Below are 24,423 nucleotides of genomic sequence, written 5' to 3'. Positions count from 1 at the left end.
CACTTTATTAGAAAAAAAATTGCAGATGAAGAGGTTGATTTACCTCCGGTTTCTATAGAGGACCAGCTAACGAATATTTTCACCAAAGGATTGGTGAGCGAGCAGTTTGAAGATTTGCAGAGTAAGCTCGGCATTGTCAGCAGGGACTTCACAATAAGAGGAAGCATTGGGAACCATCGCTTGTTCTACTTATGCTAGGATTCTATTTCTAGTTTTATTCTATTTAGTTATTCCTTTCTATAATAGTTATTTTTATTCTTTAGCATGTGGCGTGAGAAAAGAGAGAGTTAGGGAGAGTGAGAGTTGTTCTTCTTGGTAAGGTGTGAGAGAGTGTTTTCAGATGGCTCAATTTTTTAATAAAATATTTTTTCACTTTCTTAATTATTTTTCTTCCAATGTTTCATTTATATTTTTTATTTAGTATTTATTTTAGATCTTGGACCGGCACAGCCAATTTATTTCGCGTAGCACACCGTTCTACAAAATTGCTATCCAATTTGAAGCCAGGGTTGGGTTAGAAATAATATTGGAGCATTCAACTTAGCCTCGATGCCAGTTAAATTATTTAAATAGAATTTATAACTTGATCCATATAAAGTTAGCTGATATTTCTAGAAAAGAGCTCGCTGTCCAACAAAACATGGATCAGGCTTCTAAATAGGATCCAATTAAGGTGCAGCCAGGCTTCACCGAGTCCTCCCATACTGAATCTAGATTGAAGAATTTGGAGTTAGGCTCGAGTGAGGATGGTTGAATGATTATAAAAGGGGCAGAAAACAGCTAAATTGATTTGATAGATGAGAACTCGTGAAGCACCCAAAGCTGGGGGAGAAAAATGAATCCCACAGTCATTGCTTTTAGTAATGAGTTCTCATGAAAGGAGGGAAATTACCTGGAAAAGAAGAAAGTAGGAATAGAAAAAGAAGGGACATTCTCTTTCTCCATCCTACGGGGGAATTGCAGAATCCACAAAGATGCTCTTTCCTTAAATACGGACTGATTTTATTATATATTTTAGAATTTCTCTCCTTTTTGGGCGAAAGGAAAGATATTTTTTTATCTTTATTTCTTGGAGAGGAGGAATAAAATGCACGGTCATCCAAAGATCACCTAGTTTGCTATATTTTACTTCCTACGATCCTCTTTTATTGCTAGAATTATTATTGGTGACACTGTCTTCGGATGTAGCCGAACAAACATTGGCGAGTTGGCTGCCATAATTTTTTTCCAAATATATCTTTTAAATAGAATAAAATAAGATTTTTTTTTGTTAAGGGATCAACAGATATTTTACATAATTTTTTTTAGAAAAATATATATTTGACCAAACATAAGCTACTATAAAATGTGCTATTTTTTTTATGATCAAACAAATAAAAAAAATATATTTTTCAGAAATCATATACTCAGATATTATCTTTCTAAAAAAAATATTTTATATTTTTTGCGAATCAAACAAGCACCTGGTATTTAAAGATTGGAGATTAAAAGAAATAGGTGTGCCCAAAGACGTTTCTTGGAACGATACCTAAGGAATGGGTGCTTTTCTAAGCAGCAGCAGCAGCGGAAAAAAAAAAAAAAAAAAAAAAAAGAAGAAAACGAAGAAAAAGAAGAAGAAGGAGAGAGAGAGAGGGGGGAATGGGTGCTTTGGAGTCTCTAGCCTACGCGAGTACGAGTACTAAAAAACTAAAAAGTAATTAAAAAAGTAAAAACGAAAAAAAATAAGTTGTTGGCGGCCTTGATGCCTATTTAATATAGATATCGTACCATACTTAGGAATCCAAGGACAGATATGACACATGGTGTGGGGATCGTAGGGCGCACCAAGTCGCGGGCGGGCAGAAGCAAGGGTAGTGCTGATCTACCCAAAAGAAAAGGAAAAAAAGAAAAAAGAGCAGTACTGTAGAATCCGAGACTCCCTGCTGCTTGCGCTGGTGGCCCATCGGCTGAGTTCTGCACAAAGTTGCGAGGGAGGCGAAGGGAATTAGGACCTCATCCAATATAGTATATAAGTATCTAAAATTTATTCAGTGAAACATATTTTTTTCATTTAAGCTCTGACGTCTTTATCAGGCTAAGAGTTTAAAGCCATTCAAATCTAATCACAAACACCACGATCGGCCCGTAGTCAGTCCCAATACAGTATTTCCTAATCCGCATAGGTTATGGGTCGGACCCGCTCTAATATCATTTATCACAACTGAGAATTTCATTCAAAATGGCTAGTCGAAAGGTATTATTTGAGTTGCTTGATCCTGTATGAGTACTCAAGATCTACCCAGTGAATAATCGATTTAGAACTAAACACACGTCCGCGCGGATCCGCAGAGGAACAATGCCTCGCATGGCCCAGTAGCAACCGGGCAGAGCTTGCCATGGTTTAGTTAGCCTCCAGCAAGGCACCAAGCAGTTTGTTCTTTTGCCTAGAGGGATATCTCGACTCCTGTCTCCAGATTTCCTTCGGTTATACTGCACCTTTGTCTTGATGTTCAGCGGAAAGCCTTCTCGTTCATGCTCAGCTAGTGAATGGCACGTACAGTACGCATGAAAATAGTTGTCGAAAATTACTATGTTAATATTATTAGGCTTCGACTGTTTATTAGCAAGCGCTTAAGATCGACGCCTACTTATTAAATCATATTAGCCAATTACTAGCCCGGATGAAGTAGCTAAAGTGATTTTACGAAGTAGCGGCACGCAATTGGGACGAAAATGGATTCGGTCCAAAAGAAGTGGAGTTAAAAGAACTTCTCCAGCAACGGTCGATATTTGTATACACCACCTGACCCACCTACATATAAATCCTTCTTATTTTTAATTAATTCACTCATAACTTTTTGAAATTTACCTATCAGCGCTGCCTTCTAGAAGAAAACAACCTTCTTAAATACCGTGGAAATGCTGCAAGGACCATATATATAGGAACGGAAAAAGAATCATCTCCAGATTGAGCCCCGGATTTTCTTGAAGCTAGAAAAATCTAGGATAGACGGACAACCTTCCAAAGAGAGTGATGTGATCTTAAAGTCTGCTGATTTTGTCTTCATTTCATTCTTCAGCTGCTACTAGTCCTCCAAAGGTAGAACAGGAAGAAGAGATGCACGCCAATTTCATACGACCTAATCGAGTGGCATAAAATCTACCTCTTAGCTTATATCAAGAAATTGATTTCTCCCCACAATAATTTGTTTCTCATATTGAGAAATTAGAAGATATGCTAACTAGCAACCGTATTTGGAAACAGCAATTAGTGGATATTGGTACCGTCACTGCTAAATAGGCAATGTCTATCTAACACCATGAAACTCGCCGTAGCTTATTTGAATGTCAGGCAAACAAAGCATATTGAAATGAGAGACAGTTATGCTAACATTGCTTAGAATATAACAGAAAACTTCATTTCCTTTCATGTAACATTTTTAGTATTTAGAGCTTACGAGAATTTTCGAGACCACCACATGCAATATGAGGTAAATTCATAAATTTTGGGTCCATATACTATCACATGGAAGTTATCTGAACTTCAATACTACGACATTAATAATGCAAGCAGTACTTAGAATCCAAAACCTCGAATCAGATACTGATTCAGCCCTGTCACAGTTGCATCACAGATTAAGTTCCATGCAATAAAGTGCAAAGCATTTATTTAAGTCCGGAATACTGGCTTAAAACATCAGGTGACGGTAGCACAGTTCCTTTGAAATAGTTGGAACCACAATTCGCTAAGCACATCTTAGATTTTTGTGGCCAGCAACTGTATTCTGATCTTAAGATGCACCTAATTTGTACAGCGTGCGTGCGAAGGCTCATGCAAGAACATCAAGACATGGTAAGATATGGGAGCTGAGGATCATCTATGGTGCTGGCGAAACATTGCTGTCAAACATTTCAGATGGCTGCATCATCAGTAATTACGCAGGTTTATTATACAAGGGATATTTACAAGTTTGAGGAGCTCTCAGCGATGCCCTCACAAACATCTCCACGGCACAGAGGGCACACCCTGCAAGATTCAGTAGTAAACAAATAATTTGATGATTACAGTGTTATATTGATAAGTTGATGCATTACAAAAAGAATGAGCAGATATGGCTATACCCATGTATTTCTTTAAGCCACTTATCAACGCATGACATGTGATACTCATGGCGGCAGGGAAGGACTCTTATTTTATCTCCATCCTCGTACTCAGCCAAGCAGATGTAACATCTGCACATGAGAGAGCAGAAAATGTTCATACCAGGTAGTAACAAAAAACTTACATGCGCACATACCCACACACAAAAGCATGCACCATTTAGCCAGTCGGATGAGAAATTATGATAAACAAGTCATCTGTAAACCAAAGATGTTTCAACCAAACCATGTACTTCAACAATAATAGAAACAGGTTATGTCAGCTCAAAAGAAATCCATTTCATGACAAACAAGATGAGCAACTAAATGGTCAATAAGAGAAATAAACTCCAGAAAATACAGATAAACATAACAAATGTGCTTGACAAGAAATAATAGTGTATGCCTTCTTATTAGAGAAATGACCCAATACTTAAAAGACAATTAAAAGGAATAACCAAAGTATCTCCACACTAAATAGATTACACCATTTTACTAACATCCGGCAGTATTAAGATATGGCATTTCTAGTTAGTTGTTGGGTGCAATTTTCAGCAAGGTCTTGCCAATTGAACTAACCATGCCACTCGTTACTTTCTTTTGCATGTTGTTTTTATCATCAAACCGTACATGGATTGGTTTAAAGAGAAAAGGGAACCTTGACCAGAAAAGGCGAAGGTAATCTCATGAAAAGAACAGTAGCATGTCTGATTCTAGCATTGAAATGTTACCGTTGCTACTGCAGATTTGTCTAGCATCAGCATCAATTCATTGATTTCACAAACAAAATCGTAATATTAGGCCAGTAAAATGGATCTCCTTAGGAGATTGATTACCCTAAAAGTTTTTTTTCTTTGATGCAATGAAATTTAAGTTACATCATCTTCAAAAACTGCTGCTGCTTCTTTTTTGGTACATAAAAACAGCTTCTTCATTAAACACTGGTTAAACCTGTCCAGTCTGAATAAGGTGATCAAATGCATGCCAATAAGCACCTGAAATTTCTAAAAAACCAAAATGACGTAGATTAAGACTTACTGTTCCACATCATCTCCACTTCGAGCTACATCAAGCTTTTCATAATTCTTGGAGGGTAATGAATTAATGACAGATTCTGGTGCTGGAAGTGAAACCATTGAAAGTGAAAGTGACACTGGCTGGCGATGGATTTCATCCAGGACCTGCAGGGTAATTAAGCATCATAAGATATAAAGAAAAATTACTCACACCAAACAATATGTCTCACGCAGTGTTTTCATTAAGGGTGGCAATGTATGACCCGAGCCGCAACCAACTTAAGAAAAACAGGTTCAGGTTTGATATAATGGTTCGAGTTGTAAACAGGTCAACCTAACTTGACCTGTTTACCAAATGGGCCAGGTTTAGGTTTAGAGTCCTAACTTGTTCAACCCATTTTGACCCGTTTAATAGTTAGGATGGGTCAACACGGTTATAATTAACCTATTTAAATAGTTTAAGACCCATTTAACCCATTTAAAACATGTTTAACCTATCTAATCTGATTTGAAATGCTTATTGAGTAGGTTATGCAGGTCCAGCCTGGTTACATGTTTAATCAAGAGGTTGGATCCAGTTTTGGATTTTTGATCCATTTAATAAACAAGTCATGCTCGGGTTGACATATTTCCGACCAAGATTTCCCGAACCGGTATGGGGGTTGTATTGGCCGACGGCTGGTTCTATACAGTATGGATTTACACCGAGCTGTTCCAGGGCATACTAAAAATAGGGAGAGGGAGGGGGAGAGGTCCGAGAGGAAGAAAAGAAAAGAGGAAGAGATAGAGAGATGAGAGAGATGAAGAGGGAGAGCGAGGGAGGGAGGGAAGGGGAGGGCCGAGGGCTAAACTCTAACCCTAACCCTAGCGGAGTGAGAGAGGGATGCAGGGGAGAGGCTTACTGAGGATGGCTAAAGGAGCTGCGAGCAACATCGAACGAGAGAAGGGGGAGGAGGTTATAACCAAACCAGTAGGGAAGGTGGTCGAACTGAGTGGTGGGGGAGGAGTCTTATAACCAAACCAACCCAATCCAACCTGCTGAACCGTTCCTACTTGCCATCTATTCAGTTTGGTACAGACCGAACCACTCAGTTTGGCTCAATTCGGCAATCACTATTTCCGACCCAAACCCTATCAACCCGATTTGACCAATTTGCCGCCCCTAGTTTTCACCCACAAAGATGGGTTTTGGAGATCAGCAGCAGCAGCAGGAGCCTTTTTGCAAATCAACTACAAAGTCAACACCTAGAAAACCAACAGAAGCCCCAATGCTTGCACATGCAGCTCAGTTAGATGAGGATCAAGCAAGGTAGATTGTGCATAAGTTGGACAAATTGGGTCAGGTTGTGTTCCAGTTGAACATGTTGTGCAAGTCCCTTCCCCGGTTAAGAGTGGACAACCCTAAATTCTGACCTTACAAGTTGAGAAAGGTAGATGCTAGTCAGCTGTTGTCTGCAACATATAATCAAGGCGGCAATAATTGGAGACACAGGAGGTGGTGGAAGATAGCAAGCAAGGAAGTACAGTACATTCTATTCCATGTAATCTTCTCCTCTCCTCCACCTGCCTTCCTCCTTTGCCTTCTCTCCTCCCAAACACCGGCTCCGCCTTCCTTTCCTCCTCTTTCTGCTTATGTTTTTTAAATTTTTCTGATTTATTTCTAGTTTTCTATTTTTATATATTTTAACTAATTTTAACATTTTTATAACTATTTTTTAATGCAAACCACCCAGTTCCTGCCTAGGCAAACGCATACATCCTCATATGCCCCAACTATGTGCATACTATGGCCACATGCAAGAACCTTGATGATGATTAAAACAGAGGCATGAGAGTAACATCACAGATAATTAATGAGATACTTTTGAGGTATCTTTGATGTGGTCACCTGAAGCATACATGTCATTGACACAAATATATAGTTTACTAACTTCATGACAATTATATAATAAGATTGTATGATAAAACAAATAACAGAAAGGGAAACTAAAAAAAAGAAAAGAAAAGAAAAGAACAAGAAAAAGTGATATATGCTGGACAACCTCCATCCATTTTCCACATTACCCCCCAACAAGGACCTTTGATCTTTTTCAGCAATAATAACAGAACATATTGTAAATCAGTTGTATACCCATAAGCCATTTACCAAGAAGTACCACAAGAAAGAAAGAGAATAACAAGAATTTATAAAGGAAGCTAAGCAGAATATAATACAAAAAACTGCACAGGATCCACTTTGATCATTGAAAACAACAGGTATAGCCGGTTCATGTTAGATGCAATGCCAGAAACAACTCATACATACATAATGTATGTATCTATATGATTCATATATAAGTACATTGAATAGATGACCAATTTAACTTGCATCAAACCTACGAAAATGCAAAAAGGATTCAGATTTGCTAATTCAAATTTGACTGAAGAATGTAAAGCCTAATGGAACATAAGAATTTAACTCATATTATTTAAGAAAGCATCACACTAACAGGATCTATAAGTTAAACCAAGATGTACTTTGACTACCAGAATTTTTTCGGAACTATAATAACAGGGTATAACTAGTTCACAAGGAAGTTCATGTGACCAGTTATGCTCAAATGCACAGATATGCTTGACAATATCCCCTGCTGCTTCTTGCCCATCCTTTAGGTCAAGTCAATAATTTCAGCATCAAACTATCCAGTATCATCTCAAAGTCCAATAATATAGTGCAAATATGTCATAATTTCTGGGAGCAATCAAGAAAACCCATATGATATATTCAACAACAGGACAATGAAACATAATAAAAAAAACTCCACCAAGGTTATAAGTTTCAAGAAGAAGAAATATAATATTAAATAGTCATTCATATACCTACAAATATACAGTTCATACAGATTGGTCAAGCAAGAGGATAGCTAAATTAAATACAGGGTGGAACAATTAATATGAAGGAAGCTACCTCAAATAAGGCTTCAGCTAACATGACAATTCTTGAAATGCTTGCTCGAGTGCTTGACTCTTCAGTTATTAAGAGTGAATCACAAGAGCATGTACCATCTGGATGGAGACCTGATGGACAGAAGGAAGTTTGCCTATTGCTATCATCAAAGCCAGCACGAAGTCGTTCTCTTATCTGCACTCAGAAGAATTACCTGATGTGGCAGATCAAGTTCAACATAAAATGCAAGAAGAAATAACAATAAAAGACTTCAAGCTTCTTAGCTGCTTATCTTGTTTAGAAATTTTACATAATAAATCAAAGGCAGGTAATTGAGAAAAAAGTAAAGGCATCTTCACCAAGAATCAGGCTATGAAGACATCCAGATATTCTGGCGTACATATGAGCATAAGATGTGAAAGAGCAAACAGTAGCTATAACATCCAATTTTGTGAACAGATGTAAGTTAAGCATGCATGGTCACTTCATCATTATTAAGAGCCTTGATAATATCTTGATGTGCGTACACAATCTAAAGGGATGCACACACTTACCATGAGTAGCATTAATTACATGTGATGCACAACTTGAAGAAATAAAACTGGATAAAAGATCACCTCGGATCTAGAATGCCAACTTAGTCCACTTGGATGATAACGTCTCCGGCGCATATAGATGGAATCGTCTTCAACCCCACTCCCGAAAAGATCATCACCAATGTCAAGTAGCCATCTGTCACGAGATCCTAGATCATCATTATCTTCAGCTGACAAAAATATTGATGGAGAGTCAATATTCCTAGAACTGCGTCTTGAGAAAGCATCCCAAAACAGTCTCCTACTATTCCTTCTTGCATCACTGCTACCTGCTTCCCCAGTACTACTGGGCAAAGCATTGGAAGAGATACTGACCACATCAACATGAAGCACAGTTCCATTTCTTTGTTCTCTTGACCCATCAGAAGAAAGGAATGCTGCACCAGCAGAGGTTATGTTTACGGTGGGTTCTTGACCCGAAAAATTCCAAGTTGAAGAGGAATTGGAAGTAGAAGAGGAGCTAAGGATGTCCAGAACATTTGAAGGATTTTCGGTAGGTGAAATCCTGCTTGCAGGTGAATGTCCAGGTCCCAGATGAGGCACGCTATTAGAAAACCTCATTGGAGAAGTCTGCGAGCCACAATCACTTGGGGGATTATCTAGATCAATAGCTGGAGCTAATGTAGTTTCTACATTTCTCAATAATGGTTCCAAATGTTCTGGTTTTCTAGAAGTGCTTGCCGGATCACAACTACATTCTGCATGAGTAACGTCTGGGCCAGAACTTGCATCTGGTAGAGAAGGAACAAGATCCTTACTTGCAGACAGGCACTTCCCAGGATCACTAGTTTCACCATTTCTTTTTTCTGTTGAGTGCTCCATAAGGTCGCCGTTACTGTTTTGACCAGACCTCATGTGTTGACTTGTGGAGCTGGAAGAGTTATTTGCTAAGGAGGTCAGAGGAGACTCCTTCACCAAAACCTGAAGATTATTAGCTAACACTGGTTCATGAAGTGTGGATGATATCACTGACTCCTCTGATTGCTGAATTTCCATCTGCAGATAGAGAATGGCATTGTGCATCTTCAGGTCATGTGTCCTAAATCCCATTGTCCAACATGAGGTAACATTAAAAAATAGGAAGTAATTTTTTGCCAAGAACCATCATGATGCGTAAGCAACCAAAAGATAGTTACAAAAAAAAAGGCTATTGTACATAGATGAGGTAAAGCAATATTTGCATAATTTTTCTCTACAAGGGCGGGCATTTTGAAAAAGAAAAATAATATGGTAATGTTTAGGTGCTCCGAAATTCCAGTCACACATTTCACTACCACATACAAAATTTGACTTGAATATTGAATGAAAGAGGAAGCGCGGATCCACAAGACAGGTATATAAATCATGCTTTGGGCTGACATCCCATATCTAAAATTGATGCCAATAATTTACAAAATTATCTTTATGTGAAACCTATGATTTTCATCACACATGACCATGTTGATCCTTCAAATTCTGTTCTTACCACTTACACCACATAATAAATGGATTGAAACCATCAAAACAATCAGATGTAATTATTGTCTGCATTGGACAAAGAAAAAGAAGAATAATTAATGTTTTGAGCACCCTTGACGGATAATCAAATTGAGATGGTATACGCATGTACAATCAAAATCTTGGGGGCTCCTTTGAGGGGTACTTGAGGATGATAGTGTTATTTTGATGATTAACAAGCAATTATCTAGAGTATATTATAAGTTAAATTGATACTTCATTTATAAGTTCATTACTCTCAGTATATTTGTATGAATTGATATAGATACATGTCTTTGTTCATTTGAATGAATCTAACCTTGAGATGCAGCAAAGTGTAGATTGAGTCGACCCAAAGGATGATTGGGTCGACCTCGGGCACATCAAGAAGTCATTTGGCACACTTCTGCAAAATTGGCACAGATGAACAGTGAGTTGGGTCGACCCAAGGTAAGCATGAGTCGACCCAAACTTCAAGAACCTCAAAACATGAAAGAAATATGTTCTCTGGATTTACTGAGAGGGTCGACCCAAACAGTGGTTGAGTCGACCCAAGCTTGAGTCGACCCAAACCCTGAGAGGGTCGACCCAAAGGCAAGACAGAAAGGCAGACAGAAAATGGTTCTCTGGAATTACTGAGAGGGTCGACCCAAGAAGAAGTTGAGTCGACCCAAAGAATGGTTGGGTCGACCCATGGGAAGGAAGGCTGAAATTTCAAGTTTCTGTGTTTTCTGAGAGGGTCGACCCAAGGAATGTTTGAGTCGACCCAAGTGAAAGTTGGGTCGACCCAAGGACAGGTTGAGCCGACCCAAACACGGGCTGAAGCATAACGGCTAGTTCTGCAGATGTACTTTTTGTCCTTCCCAAGGTCAGTAACGGCTAGTTTTTCAAATCTAACCATTGGGGCTTGTCCAAAGGATGTGGGAAGCTATTTAAAGGGGCACTATTCATCAGATAGAACAACTTTTGAAAGAGATATCAAAGAGTACACAAGAAAACAAAAGTGCCCTAATCTTCTTCATTCAAGTGCTTCATTCAAGAATCAAAGAAAGGGGTTGAGCAGATTCAAAGAGTCATCAAGAGCTCCATCCTCCCTTGAAGAGTGAAGCATCCTTGACAAAGAAGAGCAAAGCCACTTCAAAGCGATAAATACTTTCTAACTCTTCTTTGTAGTTAATATTGTTTCATTTGCTCATTTAGGAGTTTGAATCTTTCCTTTTTGTTTATCAAACTATTTGTAAAGGTTCGTTGGTAAGCCCGTAAAACCAACAAAGATTTTTGGTGAACCCGAAAAACCAAAGTGTATAGGTTCGTTGGTGAGCCCGCAAAACCAACAAAGGTTTTTGGTGAACCCGGAAAACCAAAGTGTATAGGTTCGTTGGTGAGCCCGTAAAACCAACAAAGGTTTTTGGATTGTGAGCCCGGAAAACAATCCAACTGTAATCCGCGAGATTATAGTGAATTCCCAAGGGGTCGCTTGGGGAGTGGACGTAGGTGCTAAGGAGAGCACCGAACCACTATATATTGTTGTGTTTGTGTTGTGTTTGTGTTTACATTTATTCTTGCATTATCTTCCATCTTTGTTCTAGTTTAACTCATTCAAATAATCTAAGAAAGCAACCACCGCACTTAATTAAGAAAGCTTTTAAAACACCAAAATTGAGAAGAAATCAATTCACCCCCCCTCTTGGATTGTCACCTTGGGCAACAAGTGGTATCAGAGCAAGGTGCTCTAATAGTACTCATTGATCTCACAATCAAGAGTTAAAGATCATGACAACCCAAGTGGGATGTGCAATGAGTGAGGGGCAATCCACAAATAGACCACCTCTATTTAATGGCACAAACTACACATATTGGAAAGCTAGAATGAGGATATTCATTCAAGCTTCAGATTATGAACTATGGCAAATCATCACTAGAGGACCTCACACACCCACACTTAACATAGAGGGCACTATCATACCCAAACCAGAAATGGATTGGAATGAGAGTGATAGAAGATTAGCACAGTTAAATGCAAAAGCTATAAATGTACTTTACTGCTCATTAGATGTAAATGAATTTAATAGAATATCTACTTGCACTACCGCCAAAGAAATTTGGGACAGACTTGAGGTCACACATGAAGGGACCAATCAAGTTAAGGAGTCTAAGATAAACATATTAGTACACAAATATGAATTGTTTAAAATGGAATCTACTGAGTCCATAACTGATATGTTTACTCGTTTTACTGACATTATAAATGGGCTTAAGAGTTTAGAAAAATCTTACTCTAACTCTGATTTGGTGCGAAAAATTCTCAGGTCTCTACCAAGGAATTGGGAGGCCAAGGTAACCGCTATTCAAGAAGCAAAGGACCTCAACACACTGCAGTTAGAGGAGCTTCTAGGATCTCTCATGACCCATGAGTTGACAATGAGGCAAAATTCAGAAGATGAGGTCAAGAGAAGAAAGCCCATTGCCCTAAAGACTACCACCCCTAAACAACTAACTGAATCGGAAGATTCAGATGATGATGAAGAAATCGATGAAGAAGGGATGGCTGTGCTTGGGAGAAGATTCAGAAAATTCATGAGAGGTAAGAATAGGTTCCATAAAAAGAAAACCTTCCTTAAAGGTAACTCAAGCAAAGAAAAGGGTAAGGACAAAGAAAAGGAAAAAGAAACTCCCATTTGCTATAAGTGTAACAAAGCCGGGCATTATAAGATAGATTGCTTGAAGTGGATGGCAAGAAAGTTGAAAAAGAAGAATTTCATGGCTGATTGGAGTGAAAGTGAGGAATCAAGTTCGGAGGAGGAAGATCATCAAGAGACGGCCCAAATGTGTCATATGGCCAATGACGATGAGGTAGATTCTGTACTTGAGTGTGATTTTACTGTTGATGAATTACATGATGCTTTCTTAGAACTCATGGAAGAACATAAGAAACTAATTAATAAAAATAAAGCTTTAAAAGAAGAAAATCAATCTCTTGTCAAAGATAAGCTAAAACTGTCTCATAACTGTGAAACATTAAGTAGGAAACTTGCAAATGAAACCAAGAATCTAATTGCTGAAAATATCAAGCAAAAAGAAGATGCTGAAAAATATAAAACTTTGGTAGATAAATTTACTCTTAGTTCTACCAAATTAAATTTGATTCTTGATAGCCAAAAAGCTGTATATGATAAGGCCGGTTTAGGATATAAAACAAATAGGAAACAAAAATTCTTAAAGAACATTTTTGTAAAAGCTAAAAGTGAAAATATTACTTGTTACTTGCTGCAATAAGTTAGGACATAGAGCATATGAATGTAACTTTAGAAAATCCAGTCAAAACAAATTAAGTTATAATCAAAAGATTAAATTCAAGAAAGTTTGAGTTCCAAAAGGAACATGGAGTACTAACCCTAAAGGACCCAACTTAGTTTGGGTACCTAAAGTTTCTTCTTGATCTTGATTGCAGGTGTGTCTTGCAGCTGACAAAGTGGAAAAACGATGGTATCTAGATAACGGCTGTTCAAGACACATGACCGGTGACGAAGATCAATTTGTCACCTTGGAATCAAAGAAGGGTGGAGTAGTAACCTATGGAGACAATGGTAAAGGGCATATCATTAGAAAGGGTAAAATTTTCATTGCTCCATCTATTTTTGTAGAAAATGTCTTATTAGTTAAGGGTTTGAAACATAACCTTCTTAGCATAAGTCAATTTTGTGATAAAGGGTTTAAAGTTACATTTGAAGCATCTGTATGCATAATCACTAATCCTAAAGATAATAGCATTGTACTTGTAGGACAAAGGCAAAGAAATATTTACTTAGTAGATCTTCATGAGTTAGGCAAGAAAAATGGATTATGCTTAATTACTAATGAAGAAAAGAAAAATGAAACTAGTTGGCTTTGGCATCGAAGATTAGGACATGCAAGTATGGAATTAATATCAAAACTAGTTAAGAAGGAATTAATAAAAGACGTGCCAAAATTGATCTTTGAAAAGGACAAAATATGTGGACCATGTTCATTGGGAAAACAAACTAAATCATCTTTCAAATCGAAGAATGTAGTATCAACAACTAGACCATTTGAACTTATACACATGGATTTATTTGGACCTACTAGAACTACAAGTCTAGGAGGGAAGAAATATGGACTAGTTATTGTTGATGATTTCTCAAGGTATACATGGGTTTCATTTTTGGCACATAAGAATGAAGCATTCTCAGAATTTTTGAAACTATATAATAATATCATAAATGAAAAGAAACTCACCTTAGTAGCAATTCGAAGTGATCATGGTACGGAATTTGAAAATCAACACTTTGAAGAATTTTGCACTAAAAATGAAATATCACATCAATTTTCAGCACCTAGAACGCCTCAACAAAATGGGGTTGTTGAAAGAAAAAATAGGACATTGGCAGAAATGGCACGCACAATGTTGTGTGTCAAATCTTCCAAAGTACTTTTGGGCTGAAGCTATAAACACTTCTTGCCATATTCTAAATCGAGTTTTAATACGACCTATAACCAAGAAAACTCCTTATGAACTCTGGAAGAATAAGAAACCAACTGCTAAATATTTTAAAGTGTTTGGATGTAGATGTTTCATCTTAAATAATGGCAAGGAGGATCTAAGTAAATTTGATGCCAAGTCAGATGAAGGTATCTTTTTAGGATACTCCACATCTAGCAGGGCATACAGAGTATTCAATAAAAGAACCTTAGTAGTAGAAGAGTCAGTCAATATTATATTTGATGAGTCTGATAGTGAGTCTGCTAGGAAAGAAAATATTGTTGATGATGATACAGGAATTATCGACTTTGAAAAGTTGAATATTGATGACGTGCCAAATCAAGATAAGGGAGATGATTGCGTACCACCACAACCCCAAAATTTGCCAAAGGAATGGAGGTATGCATATGGACACCCTAAAGACTTAATCATTGGTGATCCATCACAAGGGGTAAGAACTCGATCATCTCTTAGAAATTTAAATGATTATCTTGCTTTTCTTTCGCAATTAGAACCTAAGACTTATGAAGAAGCTGAAAAAGATACTAATTGGATAAATGCCATGCAAGAAGAATTAAATCAATTCAAAAGAAGTAATGTATGGACATTAACTGAAAGACCAAAGCATAATTCAGTAATTGGAACAAAATGGATATTTAGAAATAAATTAGATGAAAATGGATTAGTTATAAGAAATAAGGCTAGACTTGTAGCTAAGGGATACAATCAAGAAGAAGGAATAGATTTTGATGAGACATTTGCTCCTGTAGCTAGATTAGAGGCTATTAGATTACTTCTAGCATTTGCATGTTTCATGGATTTCAAATTATATCAAATGGATGTGAAGAGTGCATTCTTAAATGGTATTATTGAGGAGGAAGTATATGTAGAACAACCTCCAGGATTTGAGAATCATGAATTGCCAAATCATGTGTTTAAACTACATAAGGCATTATATGGATTAAAGCAAGCACCTAGGGCTTGGTATGATCGTTTAAGTAAATTTCTGCTTGATAATAACTTTAGTAGAGGAAATGTAGATAAAACTCTATTTCTCAAAAGAAAGGACAAAAATCTATTAGTGGTACAAATATATGTAGATGACATAATCTTTGGTGCCACTAATGATACTCTGTGCAAAGAATTTGCTGATTTAATGCATGGAGAATTTGAAATGAGTCTAATGGGAGAACTAAGCTTCTTTCTAGGTTTACAAATCAAACAAACTAAAGAAGGCATTTTTATTCATCAAACTAAGTATACAAAGGAAATACTAAAGAAGTTTGGAAATGAAAATCATAAGGGAATTGGCACTCCAATGAATCCTACTAGTAAGCTAGACAAAGATGAAAAAGGAAAGAGTGTTGATATTAAGCTCTATAGAGGACTAATTGGATCCTTGCTCTATCTTACTGCTAGTAAACCCGACATTGTATTTAGTGTAGGGATATGTGCTAGATACCAATCGGATCCTAAGGAGTCACATTTAAGTGCTGTTAAGAGAATCCTTAGATATTTAAGAGGAACTACCAATATAGGATTATGGTACTCGAGAGACTCCTGTCTAGATTTGCTTGCATATTCAGATGCTGATTTTGCCGGATGCAAATTAGATAGAAAGAGCACAAGTGGCACATGTCAATTCTTAGGAAATAACTTAGTATCATGGTTTAGTAAAAAGCAGAATTCAGTGGCACTGTCCACAGCTGAAGCTGAATACATAGCTGCTGGTAGTTGTTGTGCTCAAGTATTATGGCTCAAGCAACAACTAGAGGACTATGGAGTTAAACTAGATAATATTCCTATTAAGTGTGATAATACTAGTGCTATCAATCTTACTAAAAATCCAGTTCAGCACTCCAAAGCCAAACACATAGAAATAAGGTACCATTTTATTAGGGATCATGTGCAAAATGGAAATGTATGTATTGAGCATATATGCACGGAAAAACAATTAGCCGACATATTTACGAAACCATTGAGTGAAGATAGATTCTGCATGCTAAGGAGAAAATTAGGCATATGTGATCCTTTTTATTGAAGAAATATAAAAGGGAGCTAGAAGTCTCATGATACACTCCTCTAATTTCAAAAATCCCATGAAACATGAGTCAAATTTGTTATCCATAGATTCCTTACTCATGTATCATTGTCCCATAAAGAGTTTATAAGGACTGAAAGCAAGGAAAACTTTTTAGAAGCAAAAAGGAAGAGAAAAGAAAAAGTCTGCACTTGGGTCGACCCAACCCAGAATAGGGTCGACCCAACGTTGAGTCGACCCAACGTCGGGACCCCACTGTTAAAAGGGGACCCGAGAGCATTTCTAGGGCACTGTTTGCCCTTTGTCTTCTTCCGAAAAACCTTTTCCCCACTCTCAAATCTTCTCCAATCATCTCCAAACAGTAGATTTTCTTGAGATCTTAGAGAAATGGGACCCAAAAGAGCCGTAGCCAAGAGATCCGGATGAGTGACACGGATCCAACGGGAGGAAAGGCAACCTACTGAGCCATCTCCCGTGTCTCCACGACGTGAGGCACGTGCGGAGGGCCCTTCTCCTCCTTCCCCCTCAGTGATACTTGCAAAATTTGCGGGGAGGCCGGTTACAACGGGGAGAAGGATCCATTCCGAGTTCTTCAATCAAGAAGGGTTTCGGATTTGGGAATGGATCCAAAGGCAAGGTTGGGAGTATCTTTGCTCCCTAGATGTGGTTATCTACCCCGGATTGGTACAAGAGTTCTATGCCTTCCTCAAAACTGGTATGGGAGGGCTTGTTTCGGAAGTTCGAGGGGTTCGAATTCGAGTTTCCGAGGAGAGCTTGAGTGAGCTACTTCATCTACCCTGCATAGGAGCCACTCCGGAAAAGCCAGAAAACAAAATGAGAGCTCTACAGTTGATCATGGAAAATGAGAACTTCGACTTTTCCACGAAGGTAATAGCTAGTTCTCTTTCCGCTGAAATGAGATTACTGCTCAATATGATCAATAGGATTTTATTTCCAAAGACCGGGAGATTCGATCTCATCACAGAGCGAGATCTAGCTGTGATGGAGTGTATGATTCGGGGGATTCCCCTAAATCTTCCGGCTATGATACTGAGACAGATGAGGAAGGTAATGTGCAGCAACAGGGTATCACTACCTTATGGTATGATACTCACCTTGATTTTCCGTCAGCACGGTTTACCTCTCGAGGAGGAGGCATCCAAGAGTCTGCATCATACTGATACATACACTGCACGGACACTTATACGCATGGGATATGAGAAAGTGAACGGGCAGTGGATTCACACTGGAGCAGGCATTCAGGGTGAGGCGCCAGAGGGAGATGCACCAGAGGATGAGGATGAGGAGCATATGGATCATCCTACTGCACCCTCAGAGGCTGGACCATCGTCATCCGTTCCTCCGACAGATACGGATGAGTTCTGGAGCAGGATGACTGAGCTCATGTCAGCTCAGGCGAGGACTATCACTGACGGGCTAACGAGCCGATTGGACGCCCGGTTGGATGTCATGTCTGCTGAGATCAGTGATCTGAGGCAGCAGATAGGAGCACTCCGGAGAGAGAGACCCATGGACCATCTGTGCCACAGGCTGCTGAGTCAGAGATTTCGGCACAGAGTCATCCAGCTCGTCGTGCTCCACGCCAGACACAGTCTCACCAGGCTCGACCTCCCCTCGCCACGCCAGGACTAGATCCCAGCCGTTAGAGTCTCCCTAGGCTGATCTTAGCATCTATGTTTAGAGCCTAGGCTAGATATCTAGTTCTCATATGTATCTTGCTTTTATCATGTATCTTTAAATCTTGATTAAGGAACATTGTATCTGTTTTTTTTTTGTTTTTGGACATGAATGTATGAAAATGTTCCTATTTTGATCAATGAAGTTTGAAGTTTGTTGTTTATTGCATCTTTCCCATGTATCTTTTTGATGATAACAAAAAGGGGGAGAAGTAAAGAAAGAGTATTTATTTATTTTAGGAAGTAAAGAAAGAGTATTTATTTGAGGAGAAGTAAAGATCTTAGGTGAGAAGTAAAGATTTTGTGTAGATTAGATAAAGCAACAAAAAGGGGAGAAGTAAAGATATCTTTAGAGTAAGTAAAGAAAGAATAATAAGAGCAAAAGTAAAGAAAGTTAAAGAAAGGAGAAGTAGAGAAAAAGAAATAAGAATTTATGCAAGAAAAGAGAAATAATTGGGCAAACAAATTAAAAATCATATAAGAAAGCTTATACATCTAAGGGGGAGCAATTTGTAACAATGAAATTGATTAAATCAAATATTTTCTATCAAATTTCAGAATTTGGCACATATAAATTCAGAATTTGGCACGCACTTCTCGCACCCCGATACATAACCTGAAACTCATATTTTATCTCAAATTTTTGAAGTTTCATCGCTAATAAATTATAAATGAAAGGGGGAGCAATTCAAAGAGTCAAATTGGCAACATTTAAATAATATAGGGGGAGATTCCACTCTTATATATGAAAAGCTGAAATTCAGCAATTTAAACCCTTTTATAAACTGTTTTTAAAGACAAGTATCAATAGGCTTATACTCTTTATTTTGTAATCATCAAAAAGGGGGAGATTGAGGATGATAGTGTTATTTTGATGATTAACAAGCAATTATCTAGAGTATATTATAAGTTAAATTGATACTTTATTTATAAGTTCATTACTCTCAGTATATTTGTATGAATTGATATAGATACATGTCTTTGTTCATTTGAATGAATCTAACCTTGAGATGCAGCAAAGTGTAGATTGAGTCGACCCAAAGGATGATTGGGTCGACCTCGGGCACATCAAGAAGTCATTTGGCACACTTCTGCAAAATTGGCACAGATGAACAGTGAGTTGGATCGACCCAAGGTAAGCATGAGTCGACCCAAACTTCAAGAACCTCAAAACATGAAAGAAATATGTTCTCTGGATTTACTGAGAGAGTCGACCCAAACAGTGGTTGAGTCGACCCAAGCTTGAGTCGACCCAAACCCTGAGAGGGTCGACCCAAAGGCAAGACAGAAAGGCAGACAGAAAATGGTTCTCTGGAATTACTGAGAGGGTCGACCCAAGAAGAAGTTGAATCGACCCAAGTGAACTTTGAGTCGACCCAAAGAATGGTTGGGTCGACCCATGGGAAGGAAGGCTGAAATTTCAAGTTTCTGTGTTTTCTGAGAGGGTCGACCCAAGGAATGTTTGAGTCGACCCAAGTGAAAGTTGGGTCGACCCAAGGACAGGTTGAGCCGACCCAAACACGGGCTGAAGCATAACGGCTAGTTCTGCAGATGTACTTTTTGTCCTTCCCAAGGTCAGTAACGGCTAGTTTTTCAAATCTAACCATTGGGGCTTGTCCAAAGGATGTGGGAAGCTATTTAAAGGGGCACTATTCATCAGATAGAACAACTTTTGAAAGAGATATCAAAGAGTACACAAGAAAACAAAAGTGCCCTAATCTTCTTCATTCAAGTGCTTCATTCAAGAATCAAAGAAAGGGATTGAGCAGATTCAAAGAGTCATCAAGAGCTCCATCCTCCCTTGAAGAGTGAAGCATCCTTGACAAAGAAGAGCAAAGCCACTTCAAAGCGATAAATACTTTCTAACTCTTCTTTGTAGTTAATATTGTTTCATTTGCTCATTTAGGAGTTTGAATCTTTCCTTTTTGTTTATCAAACTATTTGTAAAGGTTCGTTGGTGAGCCCGTAAAACCAACAAAGGTTTTTGGTGAACCCGAAAAACCAAAGTGTATAGGTTCGTTGGTGAGCCCGCAAAACCAACAAAGGTTTTTGGTGAACCCGGAAAACCAAAGTGTATAGGTTCGTTGGTGAGCCCGTAAAACCAACAAAGATTTTTGGATTGTGAGCCCGGAAAACAATCCAACTGTAATCCGCGAGATTATAGTGAATTCCCAAGGGGTCGCTTGGGGAGTGGACGTAGGTGCTAAGGAGAGCACCGAACCACTATATATTGTTGTGTTTGTGTTGTGCTTGTGTTTACATTTATTCTTGCATTATCTTCCATCTTTGTTCTAGTTTAACTCATTCAAATAATCTAAGAAAGCAACCACCGCACTTAATTAAGAAAGCTTTTAAAACACCAAAATTGAGAAGAAATCAATTCAACCCCCCCCCCCTCTTGGATTGTCACCTTGGGCAACAGTACTTTAATCTTTTTTGTAGACGTAAGAAACGAGGCAAAGAACCAAGCTTGTAATAACATCTAAGGTTGCCCTAAATAGGAATGGTTTGTAAATGAGGATCCATAAATCTGAGCCCAAATAATTAGAACAAGAATTGATGGTTATTATGGTTACAGTTGCTGTTTGCAAAATGGGAAAAGTAAAAAAAAACATTGTTTCCAACTTCCAAATGTGTTGTCTGACATGTCCCCATTCAAAAATCTGGAAACCTCCATTCAAGAGGAAGGGCTGCCAACTCATCCTATAAAAAAAATTCAAATACGAGATATACACAACACAAGATCTAGATCTGTGCCTCGTGCACTACTGGCCCTGAATCGGTAAATAGCAGAGGGGAATTGGCACAAGAAAAGACTGGTTTTACTCTTTGTGGCTCCTATATGTTTTTTTCTTTTATACAAAAATAGGATATTTTTTTGCCATCCTAGCGAATCCGCCCATGCTCTTGGTCCAGTAGTCAAGGGGGAAAAAGGAAAAATTATGTCCAGAGGTCGTGCAAACAGTGTTTAGAAGGGGTGTAAGTTTTCTTATAGAACTACTTAGCCTAAATATCGAAGACATATATTCAAACATTCTGCAATAGATCTTCAAAACTTGTGCAACCTCTGTTGTATAAAATTGTGCAACATTAAGGAGGAAAAGAGAAGAAAGTTTTATTGATAACAGCATGTGCAGATTGTGAACTTTACTTGCTACAAACTGCAAATGTCTTGGTTAAATGTTCTACCACAAATAAATTTACACAAAGCCTTTGCACATGCAATACTGCAATAAAAATAAGTAGATAGAAAAGGCCAGCAGATTTACTGCTTCCTGGTATTTTTACTCTTCAATTATAAGGCTACCCCTATTGTTCTCTTACATATACAGTCTTCACCTGATAGCTGAACTGCTTAAAAGATAAAAATAAGAATAGAAAAAGCCAGCACGCATGCATGCACACACACCCTGACATACGTGCATATATATATATATATATATATATATATATAATTAAAAGTATATTCCCATGACTAAAATATCAGACCACCATAGCTGCCTAATTTCTTTAGTTGGACACCTTGTGAAAATATAAAGCAGTACTCCTGATGCAATCACGAAAACACCCTCTCCTTAGCCTGTCTTCCACCAGCCAAACCAAAGCCCAAGAAGGCCCCCAAATCCAGCAAGCAGTGAAAATAGCAAAATTCATGTAAGATCTGTAAGTTGACTATGAGATGCAGTACTGGCTTGCATCCAACTAAGGGTTAGACCAGGATGACATCAGCCTTCCTCAGCATGCTAAGTAGCCCCCATGTCCATAGGTGTCCTTCCTTTGCTATATCCCTTTCAAAGTGAGTTTGGCACTATGAGTCTACAACCACTGCATCAGATCCATACAACTGAAAAAATGCAGTGTGCATCAGGTTGGGACGCATCAGTTAGGGTGTCAGCTTATGATTTTGATGTCAGTCATCCATCATCTGACCATCATTCAATATAAAGTTAGCCAAAACTGACCATGCAGCAAATTGGATAGATTTTTTCACTTCTTTTGAGCTGCACTTAGGTTTCCAAAGCCCATATAAGTTAAAGGGTTAACATAGGTTAACCCTCCATGCATTTAGAAGTTGAAGAACCAATTAAAAGCTGAGGTCCTTTTGTGAGTATCCGCGGTTCTTGTTTTAGTATAATGGTAATGCCATAAAACCTTACTCACAAGAGAAGCCCTAGTGCTGACTCCAACCGTACAATGTACCAAACCCTCAAATATTTTTCCGTGTCAACTTCTTCAAGATACAAAAATGGGACTATAAGATGAAGGACTAAGTAATTTCTTCAGGTGATCATTCTCGTTTTCTATATTTAGGAACAATAAGTTACTCCCCTTGCTTTAGATTGGCTTACTTTTGAACTCCTTGCCTTATTCAAAAACTCAAATAAGATTGTGTCTGCAAGGGTCATTGCTAGAGATCTTGTAATCTCAATAGGAATCTCATAAAAGATTCTGTAAATGTTTACTCCTAGCATCCTAGTCTCCTCGTGCTTTTGATATAGTATCTTTAACATTATTTACAACCCTTCACCTAACTAGCTATCATTTATAGAGGCGCAACCAAAAAAAAAAAAAAAAACCGGCAAGACTAGGGGTGGTTTAATTTTCTTATTTGACTCCCGTAACAAATATAGCTCTGACAGGCTTATGCTATAGAAAGAATGATTATCTTCCAACAGTCATTAAGCTTGTTTGAGATAAAAAATGGTGATTGTGAGGCCAAATCCACATTTACATAACAACTCAAAGTTATCGTGTTGTTTCTCCCCTTATCACTAAGACACTTCTTTCAATTCACCAGATTTTTCTTTTATTCGTCATAAATTTCAGCCATTATTCATTGTCTTATTTAAAATCGTTCAAGAATGTTTTCAGATTACAAGAGCAACAAGATAACCAAAGCATTGACACAAATAGTTACAAAGAGGAGGTGCAAAACATAAGCATCCTTCTAAGATACAACCTAAGAACTACTACATCATTTCATATGCATACAATGTCAAGCAATCCCATCATAAAGAGCAAGCTAAAAAGCAAATGATCATCTAATTGATAACAAATTCAATGTTCGAAACATAATCCAACCGTTAGAGGGAGAAATTTCCTCGAGAAGTCGTGAAATACTTATTGACCAACAAAGTACATCGAAATCCGTAAGAAATAAAAGGACAAACTTAAAGATTTCAAGAACAAGAGTGTTAACCTAAAATTCCATGCAATAACCACCCAAACATATATAAACAAAATTAAAAGTCACATACAGAAACGAAGGAGGAAAAAAAAAAAAAGAAACACCCATCACCACAAAAATCATGATAGAAGCACGAAAAAATATAAAGCAATAATCCTCTTGCTAGCGCTGGCCCTTTTTTTCAAAACCAAAGAATCAAATCATCCAGCAGAAAAATTAAACGGATAGCCAAGAAACGAAAGAATCAAACAGGAAAACAGCAGGGGTCACTAAAAATTCTTTCAATTTTTAGCCTGAACTGAGACCTCGGCAGAAGCGGAGGAGGAGGCGGAGGAGGCGGCGCCCCCGCCGCAGAGTAAGGAGGCCAGACTGAGCCTCCCACGGCTTTCAGCCCGTGGGCCCGGCGGCCCCGGCTTCAATCGACTGCTCCCAGAACCCATTTTCTCGTGAGTCGGAGGAGAAGGAAGAAAGGAGGGAGAGAAGAAGAGATAGGAAGAGGCGTGGAAGCCCGGGGTGGCAGCGGAGCGAGGAAAGCGGCCTCCAAATAATTTCGCCCCTTTTGATTCTTTCTTCCTTTTTCGGAGATGGAATCCAACCACGTATGTCCGAAGCGCGGGCGAAGATAGCGTGGTGGGTGGAAGGGGCGTCGACCTTCGGTGACCAGATTCGACCGTGATGTTTGACTCGTGGCCCAACGTATACGTGCCGGGCTGGAAGGGTAGTGGTCGTCCTCATTGTCGTTTTCCTCACGGCCATCGGGTTCGTTCGATGCGCGGTATCATCTGGCGGAGACACGGGGCCCAGGTACAGGGTAACAACTCTCCTAAACGTTCAACCTACACCAATACGATTGTCATAATGAG

General features: G+C 38.4%; 1 protein-coding gene across 2 annotated transcripts; it reads right to left on the bottom strand.

Moving 5' to 3' along the window:
* Positions 1 to 3,625: 3,625 nt before the first annotated feature.
* LOC120103728 (uncharacterized) lies at positions 3,626 to 24,389 on the bottom strand. Of its 2 annotated transcripts, none has more exons than XM_039120569.3 (6): positions 23,866 to 24,389; positions 8,679 to 9,653; positions 8,083 to 8,256; positions 5,158 to 5,300; positions 4,102 to 4,212; positions 3,626 to 4,006 (listed from the first exon to the last, which is right to left on the bottom strand). In XM_039120569.3, exons 1-6 carry the CDS (start codon positions 23,998 to 24,000, stop codon positions 3,943 to 3,945), a joined length of 1,602 nt encoding a protein of 533 aa, XP_038976497.1. In that variant the 5' UTR covers positions 24,001 to 24,389; the 3' UTR covers positions 3,626 to 3,942. The 2 variants fall into 2 exon arrangements, with proteins under 2 accessions (XP_038976497.1, XP_089785160.1); XM_089929034.1 differs by having other exon boundaries at positions 8,679 to 9,696; positions 23,866 to 24,118.
* Between the last annotated feature and the right edge of the window lie 34 nt (positions 24,390 to 24,423).

This window comes from Phoenix dactylifera, chromosome 2 (assembly GCF_051530095.1).
Source record: "Phoenix dactylifera cultivar Ajwa chromosome 2, Ajwa_hap1_PhDact_Kaust_v1.1, whole genome shotgun sequence".
In the NCBI taxonomy this organism is placed as follows: Eukaryota; Viridiplantae; Streptophyta; class Magnoliopsida; order Arecales; family Arecaceae; genus Phoenix; species Phoenix dactylifera.
This window is presented reverse-complemented; position numbering and strand designations above follow the sequence as displayed.